General features: G+C 40.6%; 1 protein-coding gene across 1 annotated transcript; it reads left to right on the plus strand.

Annotated features, from left to right (window-relative positions):
* Positions 1-260: 260 nt before the first annotated feature.
* LOC306818802 (cilia- and flagella-associated protein 221-like) lies at positions 261-18,156 on the plus strand. The gene is made up of 26 exons (XM_079336521.1): positions 261-360; positions 520-684; positions 857-978; positions 1,663-1,749; positions 1,834-1,929; positions 2,092-2,192; positions 2,333-2,436; positions 3,918-4,089; positions 5,192-5,318; positions 5,420-5,507; positions 5,674-5,782; positions 6,744-6,831; positions 7,064-7,153; positions 8,303-8,405; positions 8,920-9,017; positions 9,788-9,868; positions 10,678-10,785; positions 10,907-11,074; positions 11,195-11,280; positions 11,419-11,497; positions 13,001-13,027; positions 13,081-13,218; positions 14,605-14,705; positions 16,568-16,660; positions 16,759-16,863; positions 17,933-18,156. Exons 2-26 carry the CDS (start codon positions 552-554, stop codon positions 18,072-18,074), a joined length of 2,646 nt encoding a protein of 881 aa, XP_079192647.1. The 5' UTR covers positions 261-360; positions 520-551; the 3' UTR covers positions 18,075-18,156.
* The last annotated feature ends 2,323 nt before the right edge of the window (positions 18,157-20,479 follow it).

The raw sequence follows: 20,479 nt of genomic DNA on the forward strand, positions 1-20,479 counted from the left end.
TTTCTTCTTACTCAAATATGCAATGCATGTGTAGCCCACAAACAGAATGAAACTCCTGTTTCGCCAAATAGACCGACTTATAAATCGTCGTTAGCTTTGCTTTGAAAGGAAACGTGTCTGCTTCCGGGCTGTGCTGTCGCGCAATTGGTTCGCTGCAGTTTCCCCACGGCTCGCTCGTCCCGCCCCCTTTCCAGCGCTGTCAACGTCGGTGTCATGGCAACGTCGGTGTCATGAAAACGTCGGTGTTTGGTAAGTGGGGCGCTTTCACAACAAAAACGGGAATTAACTGAACAAAAAATGACGGGATATGGCGGTTTTATCTGGGAAAATAAGTGTTAAAACCCACTGCCTAAATCTTGAGTAAGTTCTAAAGTTCCATTTTCTGAAATGTTTCTAGAAAGGTTTATTTAATTTTATATATTTTAATATTTTAATTTAATATTGAAGATATTATGATGCTTCCCAACATAACACTATGTCCTTGACTGTCCTAAATCCCTCTTACATTTCTCTCTTTAGGGATTCAGAGCTCAGCTGACCCTATAGCCAGGATGGACACGCTCCTCTCCGAGCCGCAGATGCTCCATAAGTCTCTCCAGAGGGTGACTCCCATGATGCCTCTGTGCCAGCTGGTGGAGGAGAGTAGGAGTACATCCAACATCCCCAATCCTCTGCTGGAATCAAGTATAAACCAGACATCAAAAACCTTCCTCGAAGTCGCAGTGCATACTTTCTTCTTGGTTATTTTTTTTTTTGCTGTGGTTGAAAAATTGCTCAAAAATAGCTAACAGTATTTTTTAAATGTATGAAAAAGTACTTAAAAAAAAGCCTAGGCTATTTTCTTCTTTCCATTTAGTATTTTATTTCCCCGACGCAGAATTCTTTGCCAAACTGAAAAGCAACAGCGTGATCCGAGCAGACCCCTCCGAGCTTCACTTCAGCGGGTTTGAGCTGGGGAAGGATTACGTAAAGATACTGGTGAGGAAATCCTTTTTTTTTTTTCCCCCACTCACTTTCAAATTCAGATAGTACATAGTAGATGTACTGTGAGTTTTCTTTTGTGTTTTAAATCTTTTTTTTGACAGAGAATTGAACATGGCTGAACATGCATTGAGCTTTGACCTAATGTCTCGCTCATAGTTCAAGTGCTTGCTGTTGCACTCGCCCTCTACAGCAGGGATCTGACCTCCAAAGGCTTCCAATCTGGTTCCCGTAATATCAACTTTCTCAAGTGCAAAAAAACATCGAAATGTAATTCCAAGGCTAAAACACTTGCATTAGGTTAATGGGACAGATTATATCTCTGACACCAACTTCTTCACATCAGGCTTGTCCAGCTTATGTCCGTCCCCCACACAGTCTGTCAAGAAAAAGCTGGCCCTTATACAAACGCAGGTGATTAGTAAGAAGAGTTTTGATTGACTCAGTGTGATGGTTTTCCAAGTTGGAGCATTCATTTCTCATGAAAGCTGAATGTAACAGCTATAAAGAGAGAGTGCACCAAGATGCAGGCAATGGCAACTACTGTAGGTACTGTGAGGCCAGCATGTACTGTACCTGACGTTTGAACGTTGTAGATTTAAGAAGGAAGTATGTCACAAAAAGGGTTTTCGCGAGTGCACAAGGTTGGAGGAAAAAATAATCTGTTTTTCTTTTTCTCAGAAAATAATGAACATCTCATCTGAAGTCATGGATATTCAAATCATTCCCACACAAACGAAGCACTTCAAAACATCATATACAAAAAAGGTACTTCTATTCATTGCAAACTGCTGACCAGAAAACCACTCAGGTATTCAGCCGTGTTCTAACTGTTGTTATTTTTTTTTCAAGTATCGACTCATTCCGGGTCTTTCCTACACGGTGAAGGTCACTTTCTGTCCCGACGAGTGGCGTTACTTCTATGACAGTGTTCGGGTTCTTTGCCAGGTTTGGCTCCAAAGATTTGTCCACCTGTGACGTGTTATGAGTCTTAGGAATAAAAAGAGTCATTTAGGAGGACTTAAAAGTTGATGTTGTCATGGTTACTGGTAATTCATCCTTTTTTACACCTTTACTTTGATGCTCTTATTCTTGTTCATTCTTTGTAAGGGGGAAGAGAACCTGTTAATTCCAGTACATGCCTACCCGGTCATTGATGACCTACACATCCCCCCTCACATCCACCTGTCAGAAGTACCACTTGGACAAAGGTGAGTATTTATACCATACACTGTGAGTCTTGGGCTCTTTAGTGGGCAGATTTTCTGACCTTCTGTCTACCTGAGGACTTTCCTGTCTATCAGTATTTAAAAAAAAGTAACCTCATGCTTTCTTGTCCACCTGTCTCTAGTGTCTCACATGCTATACCCCTGAAATGCAGTTGTCCTATTGACTTTGAGTTCCAGCTGTTTGTCATTCAACCCAACGAAGCGTTCTCCATCAGTCCTCTTACAGGTATGGACTCAAGACATTTTGAGCAGTATAATATGAGGAGAAGACGTGTGGCCGACTCCATTTTTAAGAAGATGAAAAGAATGTTTCTATTCGCTTGTTGCTTAAAGTAGATATAAGTGGAGAAAGAAAGTGGTAAATAAGTACAAAAAAAAGTGTGAGAACCTACACTGTCAAGTGCGTGTCTAGTTTGTGCAGATTGTCCCCACTTGATAGGACATCCCCCAACTGAAGCATACAGGACTCCACTCTTTGCGTTTAGCTGCTTTTATTTCTTTTGCAGTCTCTCTTCTTAGTAGTTTGCAACAGTTTGCAACAGTTTGCAGCAGTTTACAGTAGATCACAGTAGGTTGCAGTAGGTGGAAAACCCTCAAAACAAACAGAGAATGCACATTTTTTAGCACTCTTATGGTTTTGCAATCACAAAATAAGAACATGAAATCACAAAATAATAATTTCCACTGGCCTACTAAATTTTTAAACTTTTCCTTTTACTAAATTTTAGCAAATCAAAATTTCATTAGTTTTTTAAATAATCATTTCATGAATCAAAAATGCAGATAAATACAGTTCCAAGAATCTCATTTAAATATTCACAATAAACAATCAGTGGTTTTAAACCAAATGAGTCCCATGTCCATGCATTTGGAATCCCAGGTCACTCGCAATGTAAACTGTCACGATCCGGGGTAGGAAACAGGAGAGGAGGACCCATGTGCAGAATAAACTAATTTATTAACAAAAGATGAAACAAAAACTTACAAGGAAAAATCCAAAATCCAAAAATCACGACGAGAAGAAACACAGGGAGCAGGGAGAGGAAACAACAGGCCACGACAACTGACATCTGACAAAGACAAGAAAATGAACCAACAAGAAACTGAGGCAAACACAGAGACTAAATAGACAAGGGGTAATCAGACACAGGTGATACTAACGAGACAGGTGAGGAACATCAGGGTCATCAGAAAGGCGGGAAACACAAGGAACAAAGAACACAAGACCAGAACACTGAAGACAAGTACAAAGTAAAACCCAACACTGACACCATCAAAACCAGATCTACAAAATAAAACAGGAAACACTAAAGACTAGACTTAAAACACAAGACAGGAAATAAACTAACAGGCAACATAGGAGGACACAAGGAAACACATGAAGGACTAAAGTAAACACACTAAGAACATACATACACCGAACACGAGGGAAATAATAAACTAAAACAAGATTAAATACAGAACAAAAATCAAACCATGACATAAACATTGATTGCAATGCTTAGCGGCTGTTCTTCAGGTGTCTTTTGACAGTTTGGAGGACATCGCCTGCACAGTGGACTTTGGGGACGTTTGGACAGTTTTGGCTCGCGCTGATCACGTTAATGAGCCTGTCTTTTCTCCTTCACCTGGATTCCAATTCTGGAATCACTGACCTAGGTGTAGATGAAATGTGTGCACACATAAGTCATGCCCTCACTCTTCCAGGTGTGATACCAGCTCATGGTGAAGTGAAGATTATTGTGACCTTCAGTCCTGTCCAATACCAGACTTCTCAAGTCACCATCCAGCTGATCATCTCACAGTTCAACACCAAACCCTACCTATGCACCATCACCGGGAGCTCCGCCCCTCACCACGCCCCCAGGTCATTGGACAAAATGAGTATCTTTATCGTTTTAAAATGCACCAGATCGTCCGTCCAGTGAAAAATAAAAGATGACATTTTCCAGTGACAGATGAAGAGATACCTTCTGCACACTGATCAGTCAGTGTTAGAGTCTCTTCTATGCTACAGGTTTATTTTAAGTCTGATGAATATAGTTTGTATTCATATGTTTCATTCTTATACAGCTATAAGAAGTGAGTCTGGAAAACTCACGACATCTTATCTTTGCACACAACTGTCTTTGTCTTTGTTGAGTGTTTGTTTCTCAAACGTGTCACATTTGTCTATTTACTTTGTGATTGTGATCCCCAAGAAACAAGGCTTTAAAGTGTCTCTAAAAATGCAACAGATAACCTTGAGGATTCATTATCTATGTAATAATTTGTGTAAATTATGTAATCTGGATTTTTTTTTGGACCAGTATGACCAACATTACTCCCTTACTTTTCACTACACGTTTTATTTGAGATTTTTACCCGATCAGACATTGAGCAAAGAGGATGTGGGTACGAGATACATCCCCTGTAGGCGGCAAAACTCCAGGGAATAAGAGCGCCTCTCTATAAGGTTGAAAGACTTTCAATAGACGCTTGGCTCTGCATCTTTTCTCCGGGCGGCCGCTTTCTGCAAACGCTCTCTCCTCAATGAAAACACTTGAAAAAAGAAGCTGGTGCTCTGGAGAAAAAAGAAAAGAAAAAGCCTTATGCTGTCTTTCAAATCTATTTTATCCAACAAAAACATTCCCTGGTTCCAGGAAGAGTTACACTGTCAATGTCATGGTTCACTCTTGTTACGTTTTTGTCTCCTTGTGTTACTTTTATTTGATTGTTTTCTGATTTAGCCTTCACTGTTTCCTGTTTTATTTTGTAATTTCTTATCATTGTGTTTTAGTGTGTAGTTGTTGTTACATTTTCTACTTCTCTGTCTGTCTTCAGTGTTTCCTGATGATTTTTGTACTTTTGTTCTTGTCCCCAAACAACACAGTATAAAACTCTCAGGGATTTATGAGGTTTATCAAAGTCTAAATAATTCGATCAAAGTTTGAGCACATTTCATCATCAGTTTTTCTTTTGTTGTTCATGTTATTTGCTAGTGAGCGTGGAGGAATGCCAGCTAATGGAGAAGCAGTGCCTGCAGCGTATAATCGACTGTTACCTGCAACCCAAGTGTCTCGATGTCAAGTCAAATACAGGAAGACCAAGGAGGGTGAAAAAGCAAAGGTACAGAAGTGTATGTGCTCACAACTTCATTCAAAAGCTGACGTGGAAGTTTGGTGTCAAGATGGTGAAAAAACCTGGTTTGTGTTCATCCTGAAATAAAGCCTCCAGTCGATGTGTGGACCCATGCAGGCGTGGCAAAGATGCTGATAAAAGACGTCAGTAAAGCCAGTTCTAAAGACCTGAGGGGAGGTAAATGACATCAAATACACTTTATTTGACTTTATTGATCATCAGTCCTTGTGTCTTATTCAGGTGTGTCATATTTATTTCTTTAATTCAGGCCATCGAGTTTAAAAAGCATTTCAGGTACAAATGAGAAAAGTATCTTTCTTGCTTGTTTCCACCTTCACTTCAGCAGACTGTGGCAGCATGAATGGTCTGCAAAAGAGGAAGATAAAGGAGACGCTCTTCAAAAAAAAGGTCGAACAGAATGTGAAGGACTTGCAAGCTAACCAAATCAAATGGTACGTACTGTAGTTTAGCACGTTTCTGTCCCGTCGCGTGGTTGGAGTTTCCTGTGAAAATCAACGTGGGTGAGGGAGGACAAGAGACTTGATGCATTGATTATTATTGGGAGCGATTCATAAGAGAAGGACCCTGCATGCAGCTACTTAGGTTGTTTGACTGCAGCAAGAAAAAGAAGTCTCTGTATGTTAGAGGGGAGGGACATTAGTATTGGGATTCATTTTTACAAAGTAGTCATATATGATCCACGATGATGCAGACGAAGCTGTGATCCCTCTCTGATGAGACTGGTTGAGCACAACAATGATTGTCAGTATTCACAGAAATACACAAACAGCTGAACGGCTTTGTCGGGTTGTGCAGTTGAAGCCTCGTTTGAAGCTTTGGGGTTTCATCCGCAGGGAAACAGTGACATCTAGTGGGCGCCCTGAAATTAGAGTAACCAGTTCAACCGAAGCAGGTCACTGTTTCGATCTGAATGTTTTGCAATAAAAGGCATGAACAGAAAAAAAACAACTGTTCACGTATCTGAGTGAATTGCAGACAGGTGGAAAACAAAGGTCTGCACAGGTGTGTTCAGCTCCTTAAAAGCTGCATGAAGGATGATGCTTCCATCCAAAGGATCTTCTTCAGGCCTGATGAGCCACTGAACTGCAATACAGTGATTAAAATACAAACACCTCAGGGTGATTGCACCCCTATTACTCACACAAGGAAAACACATCACAAAGGATTTTGCAGATTTTGAAACGATACAAATTTGTTTCTTGTGATCTTTAAGAAACGAAAAGAAACAAAAGAAAATGCTTTTATGGGAAATAACATTTTCTCTGTGTGTTTTTTTCAATGCTTGCTTTTCTATTAATCTCTGTATTGAGCTTGTTTCTATTGTGAAATACATTGTCTATACATTTTAGGACAAGAATTGAATAAGTATAAGTTCGGGGGGTTTTTTTCCAGGCAAGTCCGCCTCGGTGACGACCCAGTTTCAGAGGACAGAAGGAGGCAGATAACAGAGGAGAAAGAGGTCGCACGAAGTGAATGCATCGTAAGAGAGGCTTGTTATTATTCACACTGCAAGTTGTGTTCATGAAAGCAGCAAGTTTCAGTTTGCACACTCGAGTCCTCAGTTGCTTTAAGAAGCAGCATTTTCCCTGCAAACACACCAACATGTACTGCTCACTCTTCAGCTGCTCAACCACAAAAACATCCAGCTCGTGGTGCTTTTTCATTTCAACAGGTCAGTGTTAAGCTGTAACTGTCCTTTCAACCTTTTCAAGGCCTTTGATGGAGCCCGGTCTCTGCAGCTTTGCCACGCTTCTCAGCAAAGACAAAGAGCCCTCACGCTGTTTCAGCAGGCAGCACGCAAGGTAAACACGTCCAAATACTGTGATGTCACTGAGACAAGACTTGTGTCTCAGTGCGTGTAGATGCACTGTGCGCTCCTCCTTCACATGCACAGATGAAGCCTGTTGAAGCCACACGCCCGTGTATAAAGGGACGTACGTTTTGATCATGTAATGGGGACATTTATTTTAAAAATTTGATTTTCTATTTTTATTGTATTATTTCCCATGGACGTCTGCTTTGGACAAAACAATTATATTTAAGCTTTGATATGATACAGTTCAATTAAATTACCCTCAATTTCCAGTTAATTTCCAAAAATTCACATTTAAAGTTTCCGATTTGTAATATATTTAAAACATTCCCAATCCTACCTTCCCATGGAAAGTGTTTTTTTAAATGTAGTGGACATTTTTGTAAACAGAACGACGAGCATGGTCTTGTTACCTGCTCTTTTGTTAATGTTAACAGACAAACAGTAAGGTCCTTTACCAAGTGAATGAATGAATTGATGCTATACAAATAAAGATTGATTGATTGATTGATTGATTTACTGGAAACTTTCCACCCCTTTGCAACCCCAAAAATAGATAAACTTCCATCTTCTGTCAGGGGAATACAAGTGTTTGTACAGACCCATTTCCTCACTTCATCCATGTGTAAGTCTTCCAATGTCGGGCCCAATTTACATTTAGAGTGGAGTAAAAAACAACAACATAATATCTCTCCTAGTGGTAATTGAAATAAAAGTAATTGAGCTTCTTGGGTAGGAACCCTCTGGAATCTCATTGTTTGGATAAGAGACTTTGAGTGTGGCTTGTTTGCCTGTTTTTAATTCAGCAAACAACTTTTCTGACAATGCATTAAAAACAACAACAATCAAGCTTGTAGAGTGAAGCTTGATGTGATCATCATAAATCAAATGGCTGCTGACTCCTGGGACTTGTGTTCGCTCCACTGTAAAACAATGAGATGATATTTCTTCCTTCTTTCCTCACACATAAAAGAATGAGCGTAAACAATGATGCTGTATGTACCCGTATACACAGTTCAATTTTATACTCTTTTATTACTTCGTTTTAGATGCATGCCACACTTGCCTCTGAATATCTGTGACTCGCTTCATGTGAACGGTCAATACAAAGTACAATGATCTCTTCTGTCTCTTCCAGGTCGTGATCAGATGTCGGATGAATCATCGACTAACCTGTTTGAAAAAACTGTCAGAAGGCCTGAAGAAAAGTGTTGATTGTCCTGTGACCTCCTCATTCACAAGTAATTTCAATACGCTTATGTCTGAGTAAAAAATGCGTTGGCTCATTGGCTCTTTTCATTCAATATGCCTGACGACATTCATATTGATTCCATAATGACGTAATATTGGTATCCCAGTCTGTGGATTTACAGCACGAGAGAGCACGGCACAGTGGGAGCTCCACACACACACACATCATCAGACATGCACACACACACAGTCTCACTACTACTACTCTGTGGGTGATCACAGAGTATCACTGATTGGCTCCCTTTCTCCAGCAGCAGTCACTGAGACTCATGGGTAATGTAGTATTCACAGCACTGAGTTGAACTGCAAATTAAACTTGAACACTTTGAAGTAGCTTTGGTGCCCTCTAGTGTTCACTCCCATTAAACAACAGGGTCTTGAAAAAGACACTCTTGAAGACGCCCTTCTTAGAACATCCTGTGTGTGTGTTTGTCAGCCGTGTTTCACTGAGACCTAACGACACACGATCTGTTCACGTTTCATCTGTATTTTTTGTTGTCACAGCTTTTTCAGTTTGCCGGACGACTTGTGATCAGAGAATCTTGCCTGCCAGAGTCTTCCCGTTTTCTTATCCCAATTTTAGTAATGAAACTGATCTGCTGGTGAGTATTATATAACTGACACCAACCTGGAATGACTAAAGCAACTCTGCAGAGAATAATTCTCCACATATACTGTGTTAAATTACATAAAATTCAGCCTTTGTTTGACCTCTTCTTTGCATATAAACCATATTTCTTTGCATCCTAGTCGATCCACTAAAAACATTCTTTGATCCATAACTTATAATGCCATGTGTTGGTAATAGAGTCCTCATCAAAACACAGAAAATAGATCACATCAGTCGAGTTCTGAGGTGTTTACACCGGCTGCCCATCTGTCAGAGAACAGATTTTAAAATCCTGCTGCTGCTTTATAAAGCGCTTAATGGTTTACTGCCAGAATACGGGTGATTAACTAGGAACCATCCAGACAGCTCAGGTCATCTGGTAAAGGTTGCTGTCTGTCCCCAGAGTCAGAACCAAACGTGTCGTCAGCTTCTAGCTTCTTTTATCTGGAACAAACTCCCAGAAAACTGCAGGTCAGCTGTATTTTCTCTCAGCTCTTTTAAATCCAGGTTACAAACCTGTTGACAGCTGCCTTTAAACTAAATCATGTTCATAAAGATGTTGATCTTTCACTCTGCACTGTAACTTTTAATTATTTTAATTTGTTTCCTTAAATCAATTTTATTTCAGTTATTTTTACTTGAATAATTTCATTCCTTTTTCAAAGTTTCTTTTCTGTCCTCTTTCATGATGCTCTTTGATGTCTTTTGTGAAGCACTTTGAATTTCCTTGTTGTTGAAAGATAATTATTATTTGTCTTCCAGGCTAACAGTCTTTTGGACACACTGCCTGTGGATACTACTGATAGGAATGTGACGACACAGATTCCTTTCTTCAACCTTCAAGTAGGTCGATCGCACATAAGAATCAGATCAGCACTGAGCAGCAGTGATCAAAAGTAATAGAGTACATTTATTCAACCGTGCGACATTCTCCTTTTTCATTTTTCTACCACATTTATCGATTTGCATTTTCTTTCAAATTTTATTTGAAGCTTTTATGTGCAACATGTTAAAATGAAAAAAAATATGTCATAATACTTAAATTGTTACATATAAGCAAAAAAAATTAGTTGGTGGTCCAAACCTTTTTTTTAGTTAGCAATCTTCAAGGTAAGCTGTGTTAGCCATCGCTATCATCTGTGTCTTTGTTCTTTTGATTTTAAAAGTTAAAGGACCAAGATGTAAATCATAAAATTACCTTACTATATCATCACCAATAAAGGAAACGTGCGATGCTGGCTTCTTTTAAACATTGTAACAGTCAGTATAAGTTCACACAGTGAAGTCGGTCATATACTGTAAGTTTGTTTTCACCAGAGAATCTGCGGCTTAAAGCCACCTCCACATGGCTGTTTCAGACTGTCAGGCAAACCACCAGATGTTGTAGCGATGCCCGTCCTAGATAGCCTCAGCCTTTTTCTAATTAGCAGAAGAATAACGAGGAGACGAGGAAAAACGAGGAGATGCATATGTAAAATGGTGAAAGAACAAAGAAAGCTTTGGAGACAGATGCAGAGCTGGATAAATAGTGAAGCTTCAGAACATCGACTTTAGGGAGGAGATGGTTCTCTCCAATATTTTAAAATTGGACTGTACCCATTATAAACACAAGGGGCCAGTTATAGATTATTGGTGTTGTTTTTCAACCCTAGGCACCTCAACACTACAGGCTCATGGGCTACCACCCTGTGTCAGCGTTGGAGGCATTTCATTCTTATATTCCCACTATTTTGGACAGACAACTTCGCACTGGAGCTCTGGTAACATTGCAGAGTGAAAGACACAACAAAAATAAGAAAACATGTTTTCATTCTTCGTTCAGTTATTCAATCTCATTTTCATTATTCCTCTTTTTTTCCCACTTTGTTTTCAACTTTTTAGAACGAGTTGGTGCCCAATGACAATCAAACGCAATCTCCCACAGCAGAGCGTCGACAGGGGAATGAACAGGAAGAGGAGGACGTGGCCACACGGGAGGATCACAGTCTCACCTTCAGCATCCCTGAAGCTCTATTCAGACCTTTTCAAGCACATCCACTCAGAGTCTTTGTAAATACATGTCCCCTTTAAGTCTGAAAAATAATTATTCATGTTTCTACGTAGGGTGCTTCTTTTTTAAGGTGGTATCCAAGCAGTTTGTTTTTGACTCATTTTCTGTCTTTGCCTAAGAATCCAGCTCCAGGCCTGCAGAATTACAAAACAACCCCAAAATACCTTGAGAGTGACCTTCATTTCCATCTCTGCCCTGTGCCCAGGTAACTAAAATACAACAACCCATACTGTTGAGTTCTGTCCCAGAATAACAGCCAGAACATAGATCAATAAGCAGGACAGTATAAAAGGATCACTAAGCGTGACCAGAAAAAAAGAAAGAAAGGGCTTTGTTTGTGCAGGTATACAACACCTGAGAGCAACATCTGTGACGTTAGGACACAAACCTCACGCGCTCCGAAGACGCTTCTGGATCACCAGGTAATTTATTATAATAAAAAAAAATATTACCAGCATTAATCAATCAATCTTTATTCTTATCGCTATGAAAATAAAGATTGATTGATCAGCCGCCACGTGCTTACTTTACTGCAACAATGACTCGGAACGACGGTGTTTGAAGACAACGTTTTGTCTCAGTGGCCCCAACCTGTTTTACAAAAGCAGGTAAAAAGCTCGTTGTTATGTTTAAAGAAAGCAGGTAAACCTATTAGCTTAATCCGTCATAGTGTGAAAGGCGGAGCAAGAAAAAAACTTTAACAGGCAGAAATCTTCAGCAGATCTGGGCTGATGATAGAACAGCCATCTGCTAAACTGGCTTGAAAACGGGATTGGGGGAGATGGAATAAGAAAGAAGGATGGGGGGGGACAGATTGGTTGTTTGGTCATCCTTACCGACAGTCCTGAGGAACCTAAGAGAGCTCAGGAGCTCCCAGAAAAACAAGAACATGGTAATAACATACATGGCCTTTCCCCTCGTGTTACATGTTGGCATAGTAAATGCTAAATGGACTTGAGCTTGTATAGCGCTTTTCTAGTCTTCTAGAAAAGTGCTACTCAAAGCACTTTTACACCACAGATCACACCTACCCATTCACACTGATGGCTGGTTATGTGGCCCATCCAGTAACTAACTCCATTCACACACATTCATACGCTGCGTCAGGGGTGCTTGAGCAATTTAAGCATCTTGCCCAAGGACACATTTTGCACAGACGTGTTGCTTGCTGGGGATCGAACCCTCGACTTTCTGATTGAGGGACGACGACTCTACCAACTGAGCCACAGCTGCCCCAAGTGATTTACCTCAGAGGTCCCCAAAACACGTCTGCAAAGTTTCCAGCTCCTGCTCCACCCCTCTAGATCAGCCCTGCTCAGAACAGGCTGTAGTTTAAATGTAGACACACTGCGTCTGACCACGCCCCTCTCTTTAAAGGGATGTGGCTTTGGTGTTCTATCGATCCATGTTGTATTGTTTATGGCTTTGGTGTTCTATCGATCCACGTTGTGTTGTTTACGGTGAGAAGCCAGACAAGGAGGGCAGAACAAACTGTTCTGTGGGAGTGTCACCCACCTGGGGGAGGGGCTACTGCCCTTTGTGATGTCATGAAGGGAAAATCTCCGAACAGCCCGTTTGAGCACACATTTAAGTGGAGCAGGTTAAAGACGGAGAGGATGGACTTTTCTCATAATTGTGGGGTTTGAGGACAAACTAGGAACACATCATGTTCGAAAAACATGAGTGTGTTGTTTCACACGTCACCTTTAATGCTTCACAAACTTCTATTCATCAGTCTTTGACTTTCTTTGTATTGATTGACTCTTTCATCCTAAACATGAACCATGTTTTTATTATACTATTTTAATTTTGTTTAATAGATTGTCCCACCTTGAAGCATTTTAATGCTGGAAACGGTAAAACTAGCTACCGATGCAGATATGACTTCTCCTTTTTTTTTTTCTTTTTTTTTTAACCAACAACAGGTAGCAAGTCCAGGGCACACCCATACTGTTGAGTTCTGTCCCAGAATAACAGCCAGAACATAGATCAATAAGCAGGACAGTATAAAAGGATCACTAAGCGTGACCAGATAAAAAGAAAGAAAGGGCTTTGTTTGTGCAGGTATACAACACCTGAGAGCAACATCTGTGACGTTAGGACACAAACCTCACGCGCTCCGAAGACGCTTCTGGATCACCAGGTAATTTATTATAATATAAAAAAAAATATTACCAGCATTAATCAATCAATCTTTATTCTTATCGCTATGAAAATAAAGATTGATTGATCAGCCGCCACGTGCTTACTTTACTGGAACAATGACTCGGAACAACGGTGTTTGAAGACGACGTTTTGTCTCAGTGGACCCAACCTGTTTTAGAAAAGCAGGTAAAAAGCTTGTTGTTATGTTTAAAGAAAAAGCAGGTAAACCTATTAGCTTAATCCGTCATAGTGTGAAAGGCGGAGCAAGAAAAAAACTTCCCTTTAACAGGCAGAAATCTTCAGCAGATCTGGACTGATGATAGAACAGCCATCTGCTAAACTGGCTTGAAAACGGGATTGGGGGAGATGGAATAAAAAATAAGGATGGGGGGGGACAGATTGGTTGTTTGGTCATCCTTACCGACAGTCCTGAGGAACCTAAGAGAGCTCAGGAGCTCCCAGAAAAACAAGAACATGGTAATAACATACATGGCCTTTCCCCTCGTGTTACATGTTGGCATAGTGAATGCTAAATGGACTTGAGCTTGTATAGCGCTTTTCTAGTCTTCTAGAAAAGTGCTACTCAAAGCACTTTTACACCACAGATCACACCTACCCATTCACACTGATGGCTGGTTATGTGGCCCATCCAGTAACTAACTCCATTCACGCACATTCATACGCTGTGTCAGGGGTGTTCGAGCAATTTAAGTATCTTGCCCAAGGACACATTTTGCACGGACGTGTTGCTTGCTGGGGATCGAACCCTCGACTTTCTCGATTGAGGGACGACGACTCTACCATCTGAGCCACAGCTGTCCCGAGTGATTTACCTCAGAGGTCCCCAAAACATGTCTGGAAAGTTTCCTGCTCCTGCTCCACCCCTCTAGATCAGCCCTGCTCAGAACAAGCTGTAGTTTAAATGTAAACACACTGCGTCTGACCACGCCCCTCTCTTTAAAGGGATGTGGCTTTGGTGTTCTATCGATCCACGTTGTATTGTTTATGGCTTTGGTGTTCTATCGATCCACGTTGTATTGTTTATGGTGAGAAGCCAGACAAGGAGGGCAGAACAAACTGTTCTGTGGGAGTGTCACCCACCTGGGGGAGGGGCTACTGCCCTTTGTGATGTCACGAAGGGACATTGTTTCGCACATGTCACCTTTAATGCTTCACGAACTTCTATTCATCAGTCTTTGACTTTCTTTGTATTGATTGACTCTTTCATCCTAAACATGAACCATGTTTTTATAATACCATTTTAATTTTGTTTCATAGATTGTCCCACCTTGAAGCATTTTAATGCTGGAAACGGAAAAACCAGCTACCGATGCAGATATGACTTCTCCTTTTTTTTTTTTTTTTTTTTTTTAACCAACAACAGGTAGCAAGTCCAGGGCACAGGAAAATTAAGACTTTTCCTCAAGTCTCCTTGAACTGTTTGTCCAATCAGCCTGGTCTCACTTGTGACTGGACCCTGCGCAGGTAAACAAGAACTCAATGATGATCAGTGATCTCTTTAACACACAGAACATAACAAACATTTATAAATACATATGTTTGCACGGTGTATTTTATCTGACATGATCGCTAACTGTGCTGCTCTGCTTTTCACCTGTTGTCTCCTTTCCATTTTCCACTTTCCTGAGTGATGGAGATTGGTCACCATATTATTGCCGGTGTCTTTTTTCAACGTTTGAATGTGTGTCGGTGAGAGGAATCTCTCTGATTGGCTGTTCAAAAGGTTTTATTGAGCAGTTTGGATACTGCCGCTCGAGTATCTGGCTTCTCATTATTTGCTCTCTCTGCCTCTACTTTTCTTATCCCACTAAAAAAACAAGGGCTGACAACACCAGTGATGTTCTTTTTCACCAGACATTAATTTTGATAAGAAGTGCTATTAGACGCACGACAATGGTCTTCTTGTATTCTGACGACAGAGAGCCTGCTGGCATGGAGGGTTATTTCCTCATCGAATGCGCAGAAGACAAGACAGTCGTCCTGGTGTGTCTGCATATACATCCTGGTGCATTATCACTTGTTGACATTTCTTAATTAATTCAATTCAATTCAATTAAAAAAAAACGTTATTTGTCCACCGGGGGCAATTCAGGGCACACAGAGCAGCAAATAACGACAGTGCAACTATACTAAAACTTTTAACCAATCAACAAGAATAAAGTGTAAAAGAAGAATAAGTGTCAGGATGTTAGTGTGTGTTAGTACAGGTTAGAATAAGTGTCAGGATGTGTGTGTGTTAGTACAGGTTAGAATAAGTGTCAGGATGTTAGTGTGTGTTAGTACAGGTTAGAATAAGTGTCAGGATGTTAGTGTGTTAGTACAGGTTAGAATAAGTGTCAGGATGTTAGTGTGTGTTAGTACAGGTTAGAATAAGTGTCAGGATGTTAGTGTGTTAGTACAGGTTAGAATAAGTGTCAGGATGTTAGTGTGTGTTAGTACAGGTTAGAATAAGTGTCAGGATGTTAGTGTGTGTTAGTACAGGTTAGAATAAGTGTCAGGATGTTAGTGTGTGTTAGTACAGGTTAGAATAAGTGTCAGGATGTTAGTGTGTGTTAGTACAGGTTAGAATAAGTGTCAGGATGTTAGTGTGTGTTAGTACAGGTTAGAATAAGTGTCAGGATGTTAGTGTGTTAGTACAGGTTAGAATAAGTGTCAGGATGTTAGTGTGTGTTAGTACAGGTTAGAATAAGTGTCAGGATGTTAGTGTGTGTTAGTACAGGTTAGAATAAGTGTCAGGATGTTAGTGTGTGTTAGTACAGGTTAGAATAAGTGTCAGGATGTTAGTGTGTGTTAGTACAGGTTAGAATAAGTGTCAGGATGTTAGTGTGTTAGAACAGGTTAGAATCCAGTCACAGAGTGAGATACGAAGAACAGAAGAGAGGAAAGTGTCAGGATGTTAGTACAAGTTAAAAACACACAAGTCACAGTCAGATACAGAGAACAGCGTCGACGTGAGATGTAGAAAGACGTGCATGTGTCAGATGAAAGCAGACATGTGAACAGGTGTATGTGATGTAAACATGCAGTAGACTGTCTGTATAAACAGAACTGTAGTGCAGAAAAAGATATAAGTGGACAGTGATCGGACTAAGATGTGATCAGACATGATACATATATGTAATGAACAGACGTAACAGAACTATAGTGCAGTAATAGAGTATAAATATTATATATAACTATAAGCTATATGCAGATACCTCCAAAAAAGAAAACTCTGTGGCTACAAGAAGAATCTTTAACTAAAGGATTGTCTGCCTTCAATCTGATTCAAAGCAGCAGCAGCCCTTGGGCTCATCAGGAGAAACATCTCTGTGTTTTCTACACAGGTCTTTGGGCTACAGTGCAGATATACTCTGCACAGATTCACCTGCTCCTTTAAGTGGACCTCCTGTTGAGCTTTCTCAGCTAACGGACCAAACGTGAGCACATTCAACTTCTTATGGTCATTTCTTTTTTTTGTGGATGAATTTCGAGTTGTATCTGATTTGATGCTCATATTCTGTGTGTTTGTTTGTAGGTATAAAGGCTCCAGTGTTCGACTATCACCAGAGATAATCAGAGCAGAGTTCTTGACATGGAAAGCTCCAGTCAGCGCAAACCTCACTCGAGGCATGACACTCAGGTAGGGATGTTGGCTTCATTTATGGATAACACACACACACACACACACACACACACACACACACACACACACACACACACACACACACACACACACACACACACACACACACACACACACACACACACACACACACACACACACACACACACACACACACACACACACACACACACACACACACACACACACACACACACACACACACACACAGCTTTATCAATCAATCAATCTTTATTTATCAATTCATAACAGATTTTATCTCGAGACACTTTACAAAAGCAGGTAAAGGACCTTCCTATTTGTCTGTTAACAAAAGAGCAGCTAAGGTCTTGTCTGAGTTGAGCAGTAAGAAGTTTCTGGTCATCCAGGTCCTGATGTCCTTGAGGCAGGCTTCTAGTTTACGAAGCTGGTTGGTGTCTTCTGGCTTCATTGATATGTAGAGCTGAGTATCATCTGCATAGCAATGAAAGTTTATGGAGTGTCTCCTCATAATACTACCTAGAGGAAGCATATATAATGTAAAGAGAATCGGACCAAGCACTGATCCTTGAGGCACTCCATGGCTAACTTTGGTGTACATAGAGGACTCGTCATGAACAAACTGAGATCTGTCTGATAAATAGGATCTAAACGTTGGTTTAGATAGGATAAAGCAGTCCTATCCTAAACCATCCAAGCAATTGCAATCTCTGTAGCAATTGTTCTAGTCTCTTTAATATAACCAGATACAATATTTATTAGCTCCCGTTTTACACACAAGCAAATACATTACTTGCACATGCCAGATAACTATTTACAGTAATACTACTGTTCATAGTGTACTTGCGTACTTAATTACAACAGTCACCTTCTTTTAGAGCTAAAGTAACAAATGACTTTGGCACGTTGTTTTGATGCCTGTTTCAAAAGTAAACCCCCATCCTAGAAAACAAAAGCATTTGTTATTGGAGAACTTTATGTATAAACACATTCTACTCATTGAAAGTTGATTGGGTGTGTGTTATTTGTCGGAACAGTAATATTAACTCCTCCATTTTTCCCATCATGTGAAATTGCTCTTTTACAGGCACTTGGGGGAACTTCAGATGGAGGCGTCGGAGTTAAACACGATTGGAAGAAGAGTGATGACCAGGCTGATGCAACTTGAAGCCAATGACAACCAACCTGCAGTCACTGAAACGCAAAGCAACGTTTTACACATCCAATGATTAAAACACGTGTTCTTGTATTTATGTGACTGATATATTTGATGAAGGTGAACACCAGAAATGATAAATGTTATTATGACGACTTGAGTATGGTATTGTGGTTTAACGTTTGTCTGATAAACATGATAATTTAGTTCGGGACAAAAAGTGGAGTGAACGAAGGAAAAACTTTAGATTAAAGGATAAACTGAACTGTGGGAAGTAAAAAGGACACCATGTGACACGACCCTCTGCAGGTTTGACCAGCTGTTGAATGCGTCTTACTTTGTTGTAGAATCAACGAATCCGCCTTAGAGGGACCGAAGAATTCTGCGGTCCAGAACTGCTTTGACAATTCAGGTCGGAGTCGGTTCTACTGTGCAATTGGGTCGCGTCCTGAGTGTCCAACGGCCTCCCGGAGAGCTCTGAGATTTATCCAAAAGTATTTCTGTTGATGAACAATCGTTAACTTCCTGCTAACTGAATGGCCAATTCAGTTAGTTCAGATAACGAGATCATTTAAGAGTCAATGGTGGGAAAAGGAATAATTCCAAAAATGATGAAAAACGATTTAATTAAAAATGCGCGTGCACGAGCCTTAACGGGAGTTTCTCAAGGCTTAAAAAGTCTTTGACAATAATCTCATACAAGTTTTCATAGCTGCCTATAGAGGGCACTCTGGGATTCAAATCATTTGCAGGTTGTATAGAGGGCTACAAGAGGAACACAGAGAACATACCACCTACATCAAACACAAACGGGAAAAGGAAACTAACTTCCACATCTGTGAAGAAGCTTTTGGGAAAATACTGTGAGTTTGAGTGGAAGATCACAAGCTCCATCTCATGGAGAACATTGGGTTGGAAGAGTCTGATTAGATACTTTATTAAAGCTGTTCAGAAATCTCATGACACAGACTCTATCTCACTTCTCTTCAGTGCTATCTCCTGGCTCCTGGGCCCAACCCCACATAGTTCTAGACCGGCCGTGTTAAGGATGGTCCCAAAGCTCTTATACTGAAAGAAGGAGAGAGGAGGGAGATCTGAGGAGAGAGCTGACTTTACCCAAGTCTTTTTACTGACAGACAATATCTCTGTGCATCTCTGCTGGGAGGGACTAAGACACAAGTGGAGGACACTTGGATGCAATGAAGGGAACTGAGATGTACCCATAGACTCTTCTAGCTGCTGGAGGAATTGTGGCTCACAGGAAGCAAATCACTACCACCTGTTCTGTCCTGAAAAACACAGCTTCTGCTGTGAGATCCACAGAGAACCAACAGATGTCTTTAAAGTCAGATGTTACCCAGGAATGGGAACAAGTCTTCCTTGCTAACCTGCATTCATCCACTAAACCAAATACTCATTTGGAAGCCTGAGCATTGCTGGCAGAAAGGCCATAACAAAGAAATGTTCCTCCACCAGTGGAAGACTGCTACCATGTAGTTCATGGAATCTATTCAATGACACAGATCACTTGTTCTCTGAAGCTTCACAAAAACTCATTTGAGGATCTCTGGATAAAATGAAAATCCTATATCTCCCCTAAACTCCCATCTTTTCTTTCAACTGCTTTTCCTTTAGTTATGAACCCCTGTATACTTTGTTTTTGTCTTTGTTTTTCTTTTCAGTGGGAGATCACCTCATCTCTTACATCGCATTTTTTTTCCCATCTGATTTTTTTTGTTATGTGTTAAAGCACCAAAACATAAAAGGAGGAATCAGTCTATTGTTTAGCACAAATGACTGTACTGTACAAATGTCTCTGAATATGTCTGATTACAAATACCATTGAAAAAAAGAAATATGACTGAAATGAAGTGTGAGCTGATTCCTCTGTCAGTCCCTGATGGATGAAGCTCTCCTCAGCTTGCAGAGCTTCTCCACACACAAGATGGTGGAGGTTCCTCCTCTGTGGATCATCAGCTGCTCCTCTCTGCTCCACCAGAGTCCTGATCACTCACATTATCACAGAGATCCTCTCCAGCTAATGAGAGAAGAAGAGAGATGACAGAAATCATTTTCATCAGCTGTGAGTCATCAGATTCCCCCACAGCGCTGTAACTAAGCTCCGCCCCCACTCCACCTTTGGACTTTAACACTGAACGGTTTCATGTTGGTGTCTGAGTGTGAGTTTACACTGAGTTATGAGAGCTTCACGTCCACACACACTCAGACACACACAGCGTCGTTCTGTCCTACCAGCTCTGACAGCCGACTGTTCTCCTCTCCACTTTAAAGAGTCAGAGCAACACATTCAGTTCAGAGAAGAAACAGGACTTATTATAGTCAGGTCAAAGGTCAACTAACCATGGGAGGAAAATAGAAGAAGGCGTAGTTTGGACATGAATCCTCTCTGATGTTTCTTTGTTTCTGTCAGTTGTCCTTCCTGCATTTGTTCCTGCAGCTGTGTAACTTTAGTCTTTG

The sequence above is a fragment of the Symphodus melops genome, assembly GCF_947650265.1.
Source record: "Symphodus melops genome assembly, chromosome: 23".
Classification (NCBI taxonomy): Eukaryota; Metazoa; Chordata; class Actinopteri; order Labriformes; family Labridae; genus Symphodus; species Symphodus melops.

Excerpts from the sequence above, each read along its gene's own strand:
- LOC306818802 (XM_079336521.1), top strand. The coding sequence starts at position 552 with ATGGACACGCTCCTCTCCGAGCCGCAGATGCTCCATAAGTCTCTCCAG. Across the intron at positions 1,750-1,833 it reads AAACATCATATACAAAAAAG|TATCGACTCATTCCGGGTCT; the intron begins GTACTTCTATTC and ends TTTTTTTTCAAG. Across the intron at positions 10,786-10,906 it reads AACTTCGCACTGGAGCTCTG|AACGAGTTGGTGCCCAATGA; the intron begins GTAACATTGCAG and ends TCAACTTTTTAG.